The sequence below is a fragment of the Aptenodytes forsteri genome, unplaced genomic scaffold (genome assembly GCF_000699145.1).
Source record: "Aptenodytes forsteri isolate BGI_AS27 unplaced genomic scaffold, ASM69914v1 Scaffold213, whole genome shotgun sequence".
Classification (NCBI taxonomy): domain Eukaryota; kingdom Metazoa; phylum Chordata; class Aves; order Sphenisciformes; family Spheniscidae; genus Aptenodytes; species Aptenodytes forsteri.
The window spans coordinates 1,061,346-1,077,562 of NW_008795522.1; the positions used below are offsets into that span (position 1 = coordinate 1,061,346).

Sequence of the window (16,217 nt, forward strand, 5' to 3'; positions counted from 1 at the left end):
TAAAATTAGGCTTTTTTCCAGAACACAAAGCAATTGCGGATAAACTATTCAGTTATGTTGCAATAGCTATTGTAGTAAGCTCTCCTCATGCCCATACCAAAAGAGAACAAATCCCAATTTTGAATGGGTTTTATATTCACAGGTCGTGTAGGCACTTCTGAAAAATCCTCTTTACGCTGAAATCATCGTTTTCATTTTTATCCAAAAGCTTTGTACCAAATGAGTGGCTTATAAGTGTTAACAAATTGGCTAATATTAAAAACCTCTCTAAACTCAAGCCAATATTAACTAGGTCTGAGAACCCTGAACAGAAAAGGAAAGAAATCTCTTACAATGCTGGCTCCAATTTAATCCACAATATGTCATTTAAACAAAAGAGGAAAACAACACCCCAGCAGGATATGCCAGCATGAGTGGAATGTGAACACTGTAAAATAAATTTTAAAATTACCATTCCATGTTAAAAATAGGTATTTTTAAAGGATATGCAAGATCACATTGGGAGTTCCAAAACCCATAGTAAGCTGAACAATAAAATGAGTTCAAAGTCTCAGGTACAACACAGGCTGTTTTATGGTCTACAACGTTTTACTGGTTTTTGTGGAAGTTCTGCAGTATCTTCCAGGAAAAGGCACAAGTTTTAAAAATAAATAAATATTTATGTATATATACATACACGCACACACATATACACATATCTAAACTGCAAAACTGACCGTCACGAGATGTTTTTGATAACCAGAAATTACACGAGCCTAAAAGAAAAAAGCACGCACCGAAGAAAAGCCCACGTCCATCCAGGGTTATTAAGCACAAAGATCTCTAAGCACAAGGTCTCTAAACTCTTGGAGACTCTAAGGAGCAGAAAAGGTGCCGTGAGGCCTGGTGAAGGAAGGGGACGGATAGCGAGAACATCCCTTTGTACTCGCCCTCCTGTCGCACTGTCCCCTTCCAGTACCATCTACATGCTAGTGCCAGAGAGGGACAAGGGCTACACTGTCCTTTGGCCCAATTCAGACAACTGTTCACAGAACAACCCTCCAAACAGCACCTGTTAGGACTGCTTAATCACCCATCGCCGTAAGAACCAAAGGAAACAGGGAAGTACAGCCCGTCTGCATTTCTTCAGGTACTACGGAGAAGACGGTGAGCAAGAGTCACAGGATTTACTCTCAGCGAATACTGATCGTCTACCTTGGTCTCCTCTGTTGTGTATGCTATACAGGGGGAAATCCTTGAGTATCACTGACTGCCATGGTCAACAGGGATAACCTTTCCAGCTGAGCCAAGTCTACTGCATGACTCCTCCAAACTGAGGATCAGAACAAAATACTCAGTCCATCAAGGAAAATTTGTCGAAAGTATGAAACAAACTTTAGGCAGGATCCACAATCCTTCATAACCAATACACGGCAGTCGGTGTGATGAAGGCTGCCCAACATCCTGCAGATATCTGAACTTCACGTAGATGAAACTGTATTTGATATAATACATGTATTAAGATTTTAAGCAGATTATTCCCTTCTTTTTATCTTCCAACATAGGTTATGAGCACTCCCCCCTTCAATCTTTTAAGAAAAAAAAAATCCATCAAGTAACATGGGTTTTTAAAACTCTAATTATGAAGACATGCAACTGGACTTTTCCGAGAAATACACCACAAAAAACTCAAAGGAGAAATGGTGAGAGAAAAGGGCTAAAAACACTTTGGAGCAAACGAGAAATGCAGTCCAAGCACTGCCTTGATCCTGTGTAGTGCAACACCGGGAGGATTATTCACCACAGTCTGTAACGCTGAAGGAGCTGGCAAGTACAGCTGTGAGAAAGGCTGATACACTATCACGGTGACAAAAGAACAGACCTAGTCAAGGAGATGAAGATAAAAATTGCTCCCCGCTCTTTCCAGGCCAAGCAAAGTCAGGTACATGTTACGAGCAGGAAAGACTCTCGGAAGAGCTCGTCTGGCACGGAACAGCTGGAAAGGGCCTGGCTGCTGCTCCAGGTTCATCATTAGGAGGCCTGAGCAAATACCAAGGATGAGAGAACACGTGTACTGGGAATGCCAGAACGAGAAGAGATGGCTCAACACTAAATGAAGGAAGAGATTAGGGGCGGATAAATCCTTCGATAACAATACCATGAATCTCTGCGTTGGAAATTACCTATCTGGCAGAAATCGTGTCTGTTGGAGTGCTGAATTTTTCATTTCCTCTTGCAGTATTTTTACGTTGCTGTGATAGAGGCTTCATCCTCTTGTGTTTGCAAGGCAGTGAAGTTGAATTTTTATCAAGTCCTTGCTACAAAGACTTACACAAGGATAACTAGGAAGGGAAAATAGCAGCTACAAAAATGTCTAAGTAGTACTTGAATATTTTGCTGCCAAAGTCCTTCGAAGGCAGCCTTTAAAGTACTGCAAGAACACAGGGAGTGACAAGCTACAAGATACCTCCTGAGGCAGGCAACATGCAGAAACCACACACGTGCAGTTATACCAGCACAAAGAGCAACTGCTCTGACAAACACCACGTTGTTCAAAGCAGCAGAGACAGGTGAAAGTTGTCCAGACGGGAAAAGAGAGAAACAGTTTTTCCTGAAGTACTTCATGCTATTAAGATTGTTGGACTTGAGCAATTGTCCAGATGGGAAAAGAGAGAAACAGTTTTTCCCGAAGTACTTCATGAACAGTTTTTCCTAAGTACTTCATGCTATTAAGATTGTTGGACTTGAGCAATATTGTCCTCCACATATATAAACCCAAGGTTTTCTTAGAAACGTATCATCCCACGAGACTAGATACAGCCATTGTAAGCCTGGGTGGAGAATCTGCAACAGACGACGGTAATTTGTGATCCCCAAGAGAAAGGCTAGTACATCGACACAGTCACAAACTGATGCTGTGAGGAGACCTGGCCTTGTCCTTCTGGATCCTCTGACTCCTTTCAATTCATTTCAGACATGGAAAGTACTAGCAGGACCAGGCAGCCAGACATCCAGTTCACAAAGAATGTATTGCACAAACACTGCCCTATCTTCAAACTCCTCGAGCAAATAACCTGTCTAAAAGATTTAACGTGTGTCCTGCCAAAGAAAGAGCAAGTATTTTTCAGAGCTCTCATACAGTATTCCCATCATTATCAGCTCAGGAAGTTAAGACACTTTATTTTTCCACAAGACATAAAACGTAATGAATATAATGACGTATGCACCACTGACAGATTTTCAGTCCCCATGGCACAAAGACAAGTGGAGTGTATCTTGTTGGGTGTTGCTTTGTCTGGAAATACCACACCAATTTTTCCTTTTGGGGAACGTTAGAATGAATTTACTGCCCAACTGTCAAACAGAGAAGAAGAAAAGATTGAAAGCTCAGGATGTTTAACTTATTACATGCAGGAAAGGTGACTCTCCCTGTAAAAGATGGCTCTCTTGAGAGGACAAAGAGATTGCTTTCATTTTTAAGTCTTACAGAACACTGGCATCTATCACTGGCCACTGGTATCTATCTTCAGTGACTCAATTTTGTTGCAAACACATATAGTAACATTTACCTGGTTTGTCTTTTGCCATTAAGAAGCTGCTGTGCAACTGAAGCACATTTGTCTGCATCCTGCGTAACTAGTCTGAGGTGTCGCAGTAGATCATTGTCTGGAAACTTTTTCATTTCTGATTCTTCTATCAAAGCCTTAAAACTGATGAGACCTTTTGGGAAAAATACTAAGTTAACAAAAGTCCCCCTTTGTGATGGATTTTAAATGGTAAGGCTGAATAACACAACACTAAATATATTTCTATTTCAACTTCAGTTATATTTTGTGTCAGTGATTTACAGTCTTCTCACAAAGAGACAGTTTAGCATAATTTCTGGGACTATAACAGCTAAAATATTTACTTTAAAACATGAAATTATATATTATTTCCTCTGATTGTCACATAAGTATAAGACAAAAGTTGCTAAGTTTCAGAAACTAAAAACTGAAAAATTAGCCATTTAAAATTATGTAAGGTATGTAGGTAAGACACTTCCTTCTTTTACTGTACTTACTTCTTTTATTGTTAATTTTTGCCTCCAGAGCTTCATTAACGTTGGAAGCCCATTCATTGTACGATTCCGCACGCATCTTCAGTGCATTCATCATTGGATAGAGCTCCTCCAGGGTATAGCGGTACCTACAAGTAGCACAGAATTCAAACTCTTCAGCAAAAACTGGGGGGGAGCAGGAGGGTGGAAGGGAGGGGCATCGAGACCTGTTGGTCTATACAACACAGAAATGATCTACTATGCACCCAGGGTTATATAATTAAGACATATAACCACACCAGGTTCCTCCTAAGACAACTTCAACGTTGCAATTGCTTCAAAAAAACAATTTCAACATTACAATTGAAGCAATTGTGAAATTGTCTTAGGACAAGCTACATCCATGTAGGAACAAGTAACAAACAACAGGAAAGGAAAGATGACAACAAGAAGGAAAGATGACAAAAGCAAAAAAATATTACTTGGCAAGGACTGGATGTAAGGGATGATGACCTTGTTGCTATAAATAAAAAAGCAAACTGACTTAACCAGCGATTTTTGCCATTATAGAGCAAGAAGAGCTGAGTGCTGAAAAGAGTCTTTGTATATGAGCACAAAAAAGGCACTTTGTTTTGGAGGCGCTGTATTCGCAAAGGACTGAGAGAAACAGAATACCAAGACTAGCTCCATTGACAAAACAGAGTAGGCACTTTGATAATCTTATCAAACCGCAATATCTACACATATAATAAATATCTCCAGAACACGGTATTATTTGCTAGCTAAAGCTTACCCCAGTTTATATTTGTAGGTGGGACAGGAACAGAGATCCTCGGCATGGTACAAGCATACCAATAATCCAGGTTTACACGGACAATAAACAGCAGACATGAAACAGGTGGTTTTACACTTTAAGCACTGTCGTTCATCATCAGGGAACAGCTCAAAAGCCACTCTCTCCGAGTCAGTCACTCCCTGCAAGAGTATGTTACATCCTTGAAGTCTAATGAAGAGATCATTATTCCAAGCTAAAACATCGAAAGCTAAATTTATCAAAGTAATAATGAAGTTTAGAAATAAGATAGTAAAACCAGGTAGACAGAAATCTTGGTTAATGAAAAATCAGCTATTTGACTAAATTACTAAAAGAACAAACATTACTTTAAAAGAGACATGCTGAACAATATTAAAGGGCAGATGCTAAAACAAGATGCACGATAAATTATTCTTCAGCCAAGCGGTCCTCCGAAATCAACAATGCTACCCAGGAAGGCACCATGTACCTCTAAGCTGCTGGCAACACAGTACAAGTCCCAGCATGTCTTCACACCACTGCTTCAACTGTTCCTTCATTCATTGTAATATTATTTCCTACAACTCACCAGTTTATCAATCTTCTCACGCAACCTCTTCTCATCTTCAATCATAATAGCCATGTCTTTCTGAACCGTAGATGCTACCACAACATCAAGAACATCTGCTTTGGAAGCCATTTTACAGATCATCTCATCATGAGAAAACACACAGTAACGGTTTAGCAGGCGGTAATGTTCCACACATTGGCGACCCAATGGTAGCTGCATTGAAAAACATTAAATAAATGAAGAGTTCATTTGGAAATTTTAAGATACTAACTTTTTATGCTACTAACCAAAAACTATCCGTTTGGAAAATTACATTAAGATACTGACTTTTTATGCTACTAACCAAAAACTATCCAAATGAAAGGCCAAGACAAATCCTTCTAGCAGCAATATTCATAACTCAGAATGTAAAACTAGAGAAATCAAGACCCTGCGTTCTTGTAAACCAGGACTCTTATAGCTCCTTTACAACGGACACAGTGCGTTTCCCCCCTGAACCTAGCTAAAAAACTTGCACCCGCTATCTGGAAGAGACCATAATTAGGGGTAACTGAATCACTAAACCACAGCAGGCTCAGGAAGACCCAAGCTAAAAATACACAGAGGCTGGGGAAGCGTCAAAGGGAAGAGTAGGGAAGCCCCGACAAAGGCAGGTTGCAGGGCAACCTGGACCTTTTTCTCAAATGATATGGCTGTTTTATGTAGGACACGAACTGTGCCGCAGCATGAGAAACTGCTGACTCCTCGAACCATTAAAGTCCCTAACTAGCCCCAGGCAGAGTAAACAATTCATTACAAGCTGGGCAGGTTACTCATAGCTTTATTTCAAGGCTGTCGCTGGCCAGGCGGATAGCGATGCTCAGGTTACAATGAGGTCACGTGTTAAGAGTCTGGTATGAAACTCATGGAAGGACAAGAGAAAAACCAAACCCAAACCAACCGGTATGCAAACACAGTCACAATGCAGAAAGCTTTCTTCCAATTTTAGTCATCTCCTACTTCTAAGTGATGTTTTTTAAATCTAGCAACATTTTTAGATGGGCTATATCTACAAATAGGTAAGATCTTTTTTTTTGGGAAAAAAAAATCAGAAGAGGAGTAATTTGAAATATCAGTAGCCACAAAAGATCCTTCTCAGATCAGGCAACACTGTGTGTCTGAGAAATCTGCTGGGAAGGATAAATGATTACTTGTAACTTTGGAGCAACTACCCTCCATTTGTTTTCATTTAAAAAAGACAAAAAACTTAATAAATTACTGTGACCTAATAATTGTAATGTGTGCCCATCTCTGTTGTTTCAATGAGCTGAGTGAAACTTACTGAGAATGAAGTACTGGCCTGTAAACCTTCAGTTTGAACATCAAAACTTTCTGTTCCCTTCTCATTAAGGTATTCTTCCTTAAAACCCTACAGCACCTCTGCTGTCCAAGAGGACGTACTCACATCAGATGCAATTCTTCTCACTATTTTTTCCCCAAGAGGACTATCAAAATCTTTAACTGTTAAACATATCATCCGACTTAATCACAGAAGTTGAAGTAGAAAAGAAGTCCAAGTCGGCTAATGCTTTTCAGCTGTAGGGAGCACCTCTTGGAGAATTCCCAGTGCAATAAACAGAAAGATTTCATTCCAACTCTTGACGATTTGAATGGAATTTGGGGACACAAAAGGAGTAGATTCTAGCAGCTCCGGTACTTCTCATATTCTAGGCATGCACAGAACCTTGCCTACCTCCTGCTGTAAAAGACTCATCAGCCCTAATGCATAATTTCAAACCAAACCTTAGGAACCAGAGAAAGCCCACAGTTCACTACATAAAAGAAATACCTTCACCAAAACATTATGCTTCCAGTAACAGGCTCCTCCTGATCTGTGGACTAGATTTGTGCATCAGCAGTAAATTAGAGCTGTACATCAGCTAGGAACAACTTTGGAACTGCATACTTGATGGAAAGCTGTTTTTGGAACATACCCAATCAACTGTGCAGAAGTTCACAGCTTCAGCAAAATTGAAACCCTGATTGAAGCCACTGTGATAAGCTCTTGGAAAGGTGATCACAAACTCTCCAGCACACTGATTGGTTCGATAAACCTAGGAGAAAGGACAGACAAGCATTAGGTCAAACCTAAACAGAACTGAAGGCTCTGAAGAGAATACGGATTTCCAGTTCCTAGTCACTTCTATGACGACTTCGGATAGTTTTAAAACATAAGCCCAAGAATTACAACTGGCATTTGGTAACTTATCATATAAAAACCCTAAAAAGCAGAAGGGTTTCATTCAGCCATACCCGCACTCTAAGCCATTTTAAGTCAGCTGTCTGTGCCTTTTGCACTTTGCTAGCTCTGCTGACAGTTACACAGGTAAAGCACAGGCAAGGCTCTCTTCAACACGTAGCTGAAGGGGAAGAGAAATTTGGAACCTACTCAAAAGTTTGTACTGCAGTAAATCTAACACTTTTGGTGCTAGACAACCAGCAAGAGAGCAGGCAGGTCTTCCTGCATCTTTCAATTTTGGAGTCTCTCACAGCATAGTAGACACCACAAATTTTGCCACTTTTTCCAGATTTTCCTTTAAGTCCCAAGGCCAGCTAGTCAAAAGCTAATTAAGTTGTAAAGGGACATAATTCCCATGAATAATTTAGCATGGAATATGATGGAAACTGATGAAAAATGTTTTTAAATACCTAAGAACTTATCCAGGGAAAATAAGAGGATGTGGATGACAAATAAAGGAAGAATGGGGGTTGGCCCCTTGCCAGAAACTCTGTGCCAAAAAAAATTGTGTCTGCTTAGACAGACATAGGAAGAGCTCCTGCCATTGTTTCAAAGGTCGAGACTTTCCAGCTGAGATACAGAAACAGAAATACACTAAGGTGGATCTCCAGAGAAGAGTTTGCCAAGCAATTCCAAGAGCAATGATTCCATTGCCCATCTGTTCATACTGGCACATTATACTAGACAAGGAAGATACAACACACATGGAAACTACCACACCATCTCTGTAATAAAAGTGGCTTCAATTATTAGCTTTGAAGTAGAGTTCAGTGCAAATGAAAGAGGGTTGGGTTTGGGGGAGTAGCACAGGAGTCCAACAACATACAGGCACTCCGTGGGCCATCAAAGTATTCGGGTTCATTATGGTGACAAGTTGGTGCAAGAGATCTGGCTGAGATTCAAATAGCTCTGGAGCAAGCTTCTTCATTACATCCTCCAGCTGTTCAGCTGCATACCCTGGGGCTCCATACCACGTTTTAGGCTCCCCCCTGCAAGATTATTAAAAAAAGTTAAATATAAGCAATCTTGTAAGTTACATTTTCAGTCTTCCGCTTTAAAATACACCATGTCAAAAGAAGGGTATATCACGAGGAAGGAATGCAAAGATTATGTACCTTCCTGAATCTTCACATTTTATGCAGGTCCCTCCTCCAGACCTAAGTTTTTAACTGCCTACATTTCTGAGCACATACTTAAAATATTCTGGCAGGGGAGGGGAAAAAAAAAAAGACTGAAGAAGTGCTCAGTGAAGCTCTGCTGATTCCAGCACAACTTCAAAATCTAAGCTGTTTGTCTTTTACCATGAACACAAACTCCCTCTCGGACCTAACGACCAAAGCCAGTTCGTTCTGTCTTGTGCATAACTGCCATAAAAGCAACATATAATAAGTAGAAATTAAACTTCCAAATTATGCAACTATAAGAGACACAAAAGACATGAAGAAAAAAAAAAATCCGTATCCAGAATAGGAAGGACTTTTAGCAACAGTTTAACCCAATGCAAGCCAGTTGAGAAAATCAAGGTTATGCCTACGTGTTCCAATAGGCATTGTTTCAGGTTTACGATGAAGCTGGCTCACTGCACCACTAGATGAAAATGCCTTTCAATCCCTTATAAAGAACGATGTTAGAAAAGGTATTTAAAAAATAAGATGACAGACAAATCACTTTCTCCCAAGACTGCTGAAGAGCTGGCTTGAAGAGTAAAGCTGACCCAACATTGTTCTTTTCCTGAAGAGCTGGCAGAGTAAAGCTGACCCAACATTGTTCTTTTTTTCATAAATCATAAAGCAATTGGGAGGATTCCAGAAGAAAAGAGTGAAGTATGACTCGAGAAGCATATCCCTCGTACCTAGGAATTTATTCCTGTACTCAAACAGCACCTCTGTCATGGTGAAGAGGACAGCTAGTGGGAGGGACTGTGGAAGTTACATCAGCACCACAAGGAGTAGCACAAGTAGACTCGTTACTATGCAGTGTTAAGTGACTATGCAGCCTTGGACCTGGTCATCATCTTGAAGCTATTCTATGAATTCATGAAGACCAGCCACAGATGCAATTAAAATCTATACTGTGTCCTGACCCAACTACTGGGTTAGTCAAGAATTCTGCTCCTTGCTACTTGTCAGTGCCAAGGAATGGATGACAGCAGTTACGAACTATGCTAAACTTGGACAAGGATACTGGTACCAGGGGTCTCTGGACTTCAGGAGAACAGGTAACAGAGAAAGACACAATTCTAACGGGTATATTAAGGTGTCAGCCTTATGAAGGCAGCGAGCTGCAGAACTGATGAAGGTGACAGTTCTTTCTGCGCTGCTACCTGACAGCTCCACATTCCTGCCTTTAGAAATACTAGCATCAGTGATGGTAATTCTTCCTCTGACCAGGACTGACATCTTATTTATTTATTTATTTGCAGGCATCTTTAGAAGCAAAGATTTGTTTTTTCTCCTTTTTCCATTTCAAGAATTAACACAGGATTTAGAACATGCAGGAAAACTATTGCCTTCAACCCTATGAAAGGTCTGCTGCTGTAGCCTCGTTCAGTTGGGATTATCTGCTCAAAATACTGTACCAGGATACAAGCACATGGGAACACTGAAGATGGACATGCCATCCCTAGTACTTCACAAGAACGAGTCCTGCCTTCTAAAGTCTTTTCAGAGTTTTTCAGAGTTTGGAGCATTCAGTGGCAGGTCATTAAGATTGACTCCTCTGGCCAAGAACAGTATTAACCTCAACTACACATTGCTCTCGAATAGACTAAAAAACCCAGATATAAACCTCTAACTTGAATGGAAATACAGAAGGGTATCTGCAAATGAAAAGACAAGACATCAAGGACATTCATGCTGGAGGATAACTAAATTAAAAGCAGGTAGGGCTACTTTCACATGTCTCTGCAAATGTATGTACATATGTGTGCACATATACATGTATGCACTTTCATATCTTTCTGGCCTTGACTGCAAACACCAAGGCAATTTGGGACAAATTATGCAGCACATAATGCCATTCCAACAACAGCGAGGGAAGTGCTCCTAGAAGAAATGAAGTTTCTACTGCAAACAAAAAACCTCCTCTCCTTCTCACAGTTTTCAGTCTGATTGAAGACCCAGACAAAAACAAAAAGGGGGGGGGGGGGGGGACAAATCACAAGGAAGATAATTTTTACAATGTAATCTTGATCCCTCATTTACTTAGCCTCACTCAAACATTTGTTTTAATAATGTCAAGTACTAAGAAAGCAAGCGAATTAAGTCACTGGCAGCTTGGACTGTGCTACAGCAGCAGCTATTTCAAGGAGCAGCAACTGAATTACTGACCAAAAAGATGACCTACTGAATAGTAGCTGGGATGTGGTTTTACCATTCTGCTGGAATACTTATGTGAACAAGGAAAGGGAAAGAGCTTTACAGGTTTCAGGAAGAGTGACAAGAATAATTCAAACTCTAGAGAAGCTGTTGTAAGGTGAGAAGTTTAAGAAGTTCAATCTATTTAGAATATCAAAGAGATGGCAAAGATCTGTCCTGATTACAGCTGACAAGTGTTCGCTTGATGAGAGGATTTATGATAGAATGATCTATCTAACAGACAAAAAAATGCAGGATCCTAAGATTGTTAGTTGAAGCTAGATGATTTTTAAAAAAAAACTTGCATGGTTTTTAGTTCTACATTGAGCATAATAAAACATTTGATGGAGTATCTGCTGCATCTCTCATGGATTTTTTTAAACTGGGAATGGATGTCTCTTTCCAAAATATGACCTCTTGTCCAAAAGCAGGAATCACACCGTGTCAAATTTAACCCTGCTGCTACAGGATTGCAAGGGTTATTCTGGCCTGAACTCTATGAATCCGGTTTTAGTCCACTAATTAAAAAGGGGAAGGGGGAACGACAGGGAGATTGCTTCTCAGGCTGAGTTTATTCCTCAAACTCACCAATGCAGATAGTTAATCGAATAGCTCCAGTGGTCTTCTATATGCCAACAAAATGAAGAAAAGCACATTCCTACATATAGCCAGGGTAATTTCATTCCACATATGTCTGCAGTGATGTGAGCAAGAACAGACTGCTCCATCACAGGCATGTTGTTTAAATTCCAGCCACTATCAAGGTATTCCTGAAAATCGAACAGAACAGTCACAGGTTTATACAACATGAAGTAAAAAACCCGAGAAGGTAAAACTGCCAAAAGAGCAACAGAAGAAAAGCATCCCTTCCAATTAAAAAATAGAAGAAACAGGTCAATGAACCAAAGAACAGAACTTCCGCTTTCTTTGCTCTTTTCACAAACCTTATCTGACCTGCTTTGTTAAAATGAGACTTTTTTTTTTTTTTAGTCTGGAAGTTAATAAATAACTTCTAGGATAGGTCTGTGGCTTTTAATGTCTGATCACAGCAAATTTTATTTATTCAAAACTCTGATGTAATTCTCCTCCTCACATACTGTGCCAGATTCACAAAACAAACACTTTGCAACCCAGTTCCATTATTTTGCTTTGAACTGAAGAGACTTACTTAATGCAGAACCGCAATACAAACACACAGAGTGAACTAATAAAGACCTACCTCTTCTTCTGGTCTAACTTTAAATTTCCCACCCCTAACTGGGAAGCCACTGCCAAATTCCTTTGAAGCAATATCAGCTCCATATTCTACTGTCACATCCTCTTCAATGGTACTAACAAGTCTCCAGAACTCTTTTTCAACCAGCTCGGTGGGAACCATCTAGGTATGAGAAGAAAAACAAGGCGTACATACTCAGGAATCAGTATATAAAAAGCACATGCATAAAAGCTATCTCAGGGGGGAATCTCCATTAGCTTGAAGCATTTCCCAATTTCAAAGTCGCTTCAGCAAGAGGAAAAAAAATGCAGCAGAAATGCGGTTCCACGCAGGACATGCTGCTGCTTTGTTCTCTCAGGAACGGGTGACAGAGAGTATTTTCTTCCTTACAGACACTTCTTCAAAAGTTAAAAAACCCAAGAAGCCGGTGGAACAAGAAACCATGACACCAGCAAGAACAAGGATTCACTGATGTAAATGAGAATGTCTGATTTGGGATTTCATGCCATTCAAAAAGGGAATTCCCCCCTCCCCCTCAGAAATTATATATTTTAACTAAGCACAACAAATGAAATCTACATTATGGCATCAGGATAAATACGTGAACATACATGTACTGGCATGTTAAAATAGTCTGACTTGAATGCATCTGCCATTTCTCCAAACGTGCGAAGTGTATAGTCTCTTGCTGCTTGTTCAAAACCAAATGCTTCTTGAGGCTTATTACACTCCTGCAATTGAAATGATAATTATTTTGATAATGTAAAGTAAGAATCTGTGCTCAGATTTTACACAAATGGGCTACTGTTACAGCATCTGATGGGGAAGAATGACTGCCCCAAGTCGCACAGTCAGAAGAAACTACTCTGCTTAATTCACGAAACCACAATATTTATTTATTGATAAATCTGCATAAACATTAATGAAGTAACATGCCTAATTTATCCTTCCTCTAGTAGAGCTAAGCAAAAAAAGATGCATAGACCTCCACACTGAAGCACCCAGTGAGACTCCAATTTTAAATACAGAGGAAAGGTGCCAATTAAAATCCAATATATTCTTTAAAGTTTTAGCAATGCTAAGACAGATCAATTTTTGGCTCCAAAATATTGAGCAATAGCTTTGCAATTTGAAGCATGTCCAGTCTTCATTTTAGCTTTACCCTCTATCAGCTTGTTTGCACAACCTTAAGTAATTGTATTCTCAATCCTTAGGAGCAAGTTTAAAAAAAAAAAAAAAAAACCACAACACAATAAAAAATAACCTTCAGCCTAACTTTTATGGTTTGTCGAATTACCTGAGCCAAACACTGGGGACACCGCCAGTCCCCTTTGGGAACATCATGAAGGGGTGGAATTAAACAAAAAGTATGGTAACTGTCATCACAGCCATCACACAACAGGAGACGGTCCTCATCGTTACCACTGCCACATAAGAGACACACATACAAATCCACCTGTAACAAGAAATTGCCAGAGTGGGAATTGGAGCACTTAAGGTAACTCATGGTGAAAGAGCAGTTTGGTAACTCAGTCATCTGTGACATTTGCCAAAGCTTATTTTTACTATATCTCTGAAATGTAAGTGAGACAAGCAAACACAAAATATTTATGTAGAAGTTTAAATTACCCCCCTCTAATTTAAGGAAGGACGACAAGAGTTGCAAGCCCTTCCATGTATTTTTTTTCCAAATGACAGAACACTTGCTTCAGTGGCCAGGATAGTTTAAATCCGCAGTACTGTGGATTCGGCAGGTATAATATAATATCTGTTGGTGGCTCACAAATCCTTTTTCTTGTTGCTCTCGCGTGCAGCATGTGCGCACAGATGTTTCATCCTCCTCTGAGACCAACTGTTTGGAGCCTCAGAAGAAAGAAAGGGGTTCCTCTTGGTGGGAGCGTTCCTCTTTTTCCCTAGAGATACTGGCCAAGACCTTCATTTTAATTTGGAAAGGCACAAGCTTCCCAGCAGAGCTACGTGCTTTTGGGCAGGGGGGCAGCTGTTAAAGAAGTTACACACAGCAGCTACTGAGCCCCAAGGAAAAGGTGCAGGCACTCCAAATGTGGGAAGGGTTGTCTGCTGCCTGTCCCTCACCACACCTTCATTAGCAACAGACTGGAAAGCTCTTCTCAAACACAGAATAGAGCTGTGAGGACAAGCGGACCCTGTTGGCTTACGCTGTTAAAAAAAAGAAGCAGCATCTCCTGCTCCTCCGTGCAAGCTTTTTTTGTGTAGGGGGTGTGGGTGTCAGGCTTCTAGTGTTTGCACATTTCATTCTCAGGTATCTAGCTATAGGCGTGGATTAAACGAAGAACATCTTTGATTTTAGGAAGGACCCAAGTAGTAGCATGGACAGAAAGAATCTCAGTATCATCTTCTCAAAGTGAGACAAACTACTATCACTGTCAGTTTGGGGTTTTTTTGGAGGGGGAGCGGTGGTGTGTGGAGAGTTGGAGCAGGAACAGGGTTGGTTTTTTAAGAAGCATTTGAACAACAAAGCTTTCAAATTAGTGCTGAAATTGTGGAATAAGCGGCAGGTCTGCTGGAGAACCCGGTGCCAAAGCTCGCGTTAAACCCCCTTGAGCTTAAAGAGCAAGGGGGAGAGAGATCACAGAATAACCACTTCTATTTGGACTCTTCTTTCAAAATGCTTATTTTGAGACTGCACCTTGGAGACAGAAAAGTTACTTTAGTTATAGATAGTGAAACTTAACTATCCTGTTATTTTCAACTTTGTAACAGCATGAAGCTTTACAAGTAGGTATATTCCGGCAGGCACAGATACTGCTTTGTTTCAACCACAGGGTTACATGAAGAATACAAAAGAGTCCTTAGTGTGATGAGATTGATGATGACATGAGATTTCACTACATACCCAAGAGAAACCCAGAAACACCTGCAATCAATATCAAGCAGCAGGAAGGCAGGGCATACTCACAGCGTTAGTGGGTTTTTTAGATCGGACTTTGGATTTGTCTTTCTCCGGCTCCCCCGCATGTTCTCTCTTCTCGGGAAGTTTCACTGTGCTATGCGTTTCCTTTTCTGGTGCAACAGAAAAAAAAAATGAGGGCATTACAAAACGTTTTAATGCTTAACATTAGTTGTTATTATTTATTTTATTCATTATTACTTGTTAGACTGTATCACTCCAAGTTATTTGTTGAATTACTTGGTATCCCATACACACACTTGTTTCAGTTAGCTTAAGGCAAGATTTGAACACCTGCAATGCCTACAGAAGCCGGTATTATCAGAAAAACCAAGCATGCCATCACAAGGTAGCAATGACTATCACAGCCCACATTTTTGAGTGGGTATTTTAAATCCCATTTAAATTAATTTAAATTAAATTATGAGTATCTTCATAAGCTAAGGTTTTGTTTCTATGTGGCGTTAACAAATGTGGTTGAATTACTCCATCAATTTTACAGCAGCATGTCACATGGAGACATGAAACAACACTACAGCTTCCTACGATGATCTTCACACTTCAGTTTCTTGTAGTGGTAGCTTTCATGAAAACATATCATCAAAGTTGAGCATGCAGCAGAAGTGGCCTGACAAAGAAGCAGTTCCTCTACATTCTTACACTCCTACCTAATTTGGGCATGTCTCTACTCCGGTCTTCATTCCTGACACTATTAAAAAAACCAAAAAACCACACACCCAAACCCACACAACAGAGTGTGGAGAATCCCAGGGCTCTGGTGCCGAAGTCAAGGGGGCAATGAAGTTCTTAGCTAAAGTTACAAGTGAGCTAGAGACCTTTACACCTGGACATGAGACAATCCAAAGCATTTCTTGGAGTCCGAGACCTAACAAAGATATTAAAGAGGAGAATGTCTACATCTATCAGAAATTTAAGCATTAAAAAACTGTCTAGAGCTTTTTCCTGTTACTCTTCAGGGGGAAAAAAGAAAAAAGGTTAATGCCTAGAGACACTCCTTAAAGAAAAAAATTACCAAATTAAAAAAGACTGCAAATT

General features: G+C 40.1%; 1 protein-coding gene across 1 annotated transcript in view; it reads right to left on the minus strand.

Annotated features, from left to right (window-relative positions):
* KDM5B (lysine demethylase 5B) overlaps positions 1-16,217 on the minus strand; it is a 45,996-nt gene that overhangs the window by 16,724 nt on the left and 13,055 nt on the right. Inside the window, exons 6-16 of the mRNA XM_009281912.2 lie at positions 15,171-15,274; positions 13,530-13,688; positions 12,844-12,963; positions 12,236-12,394; positions 11,605-11,786; positions 8,487-8,649; positions 7,356-7,475; positions 5,401-5,595; positions 4,812-4,993; positions 4,043-4,167; positions 3,549-3,699 (exon numbers count right to left, since the gene is read on the minus strand). Of these exons, the coding sequence (XP_009280187.1) occupies positions 3,549-3,699; positions 4,043-4,167; positions 4,812-4,993; positions 5,401-5,595; positions 7,356-7,475; positions 8,487-8,649; positions 11,605-11,786; positions 12,236-12,394; positions 12,844-12,963; positions 13,530-13,688; positions 15,171-15,274 (1,660 nt within the window). The remainder of the gene's footprint in view (positions 1-3,548; positions 3,700-4,042; positions 4,168-4,811; positions 4,994-5,400; positions 5,596-7,355; positions 7,476-8,486; positions 8,650-11,604; positions 11,787-12,235; positions 12,395-12,843; positions 12,964-13,529; positions 13,689-15,170; positions 15,275-16,217) is intronic.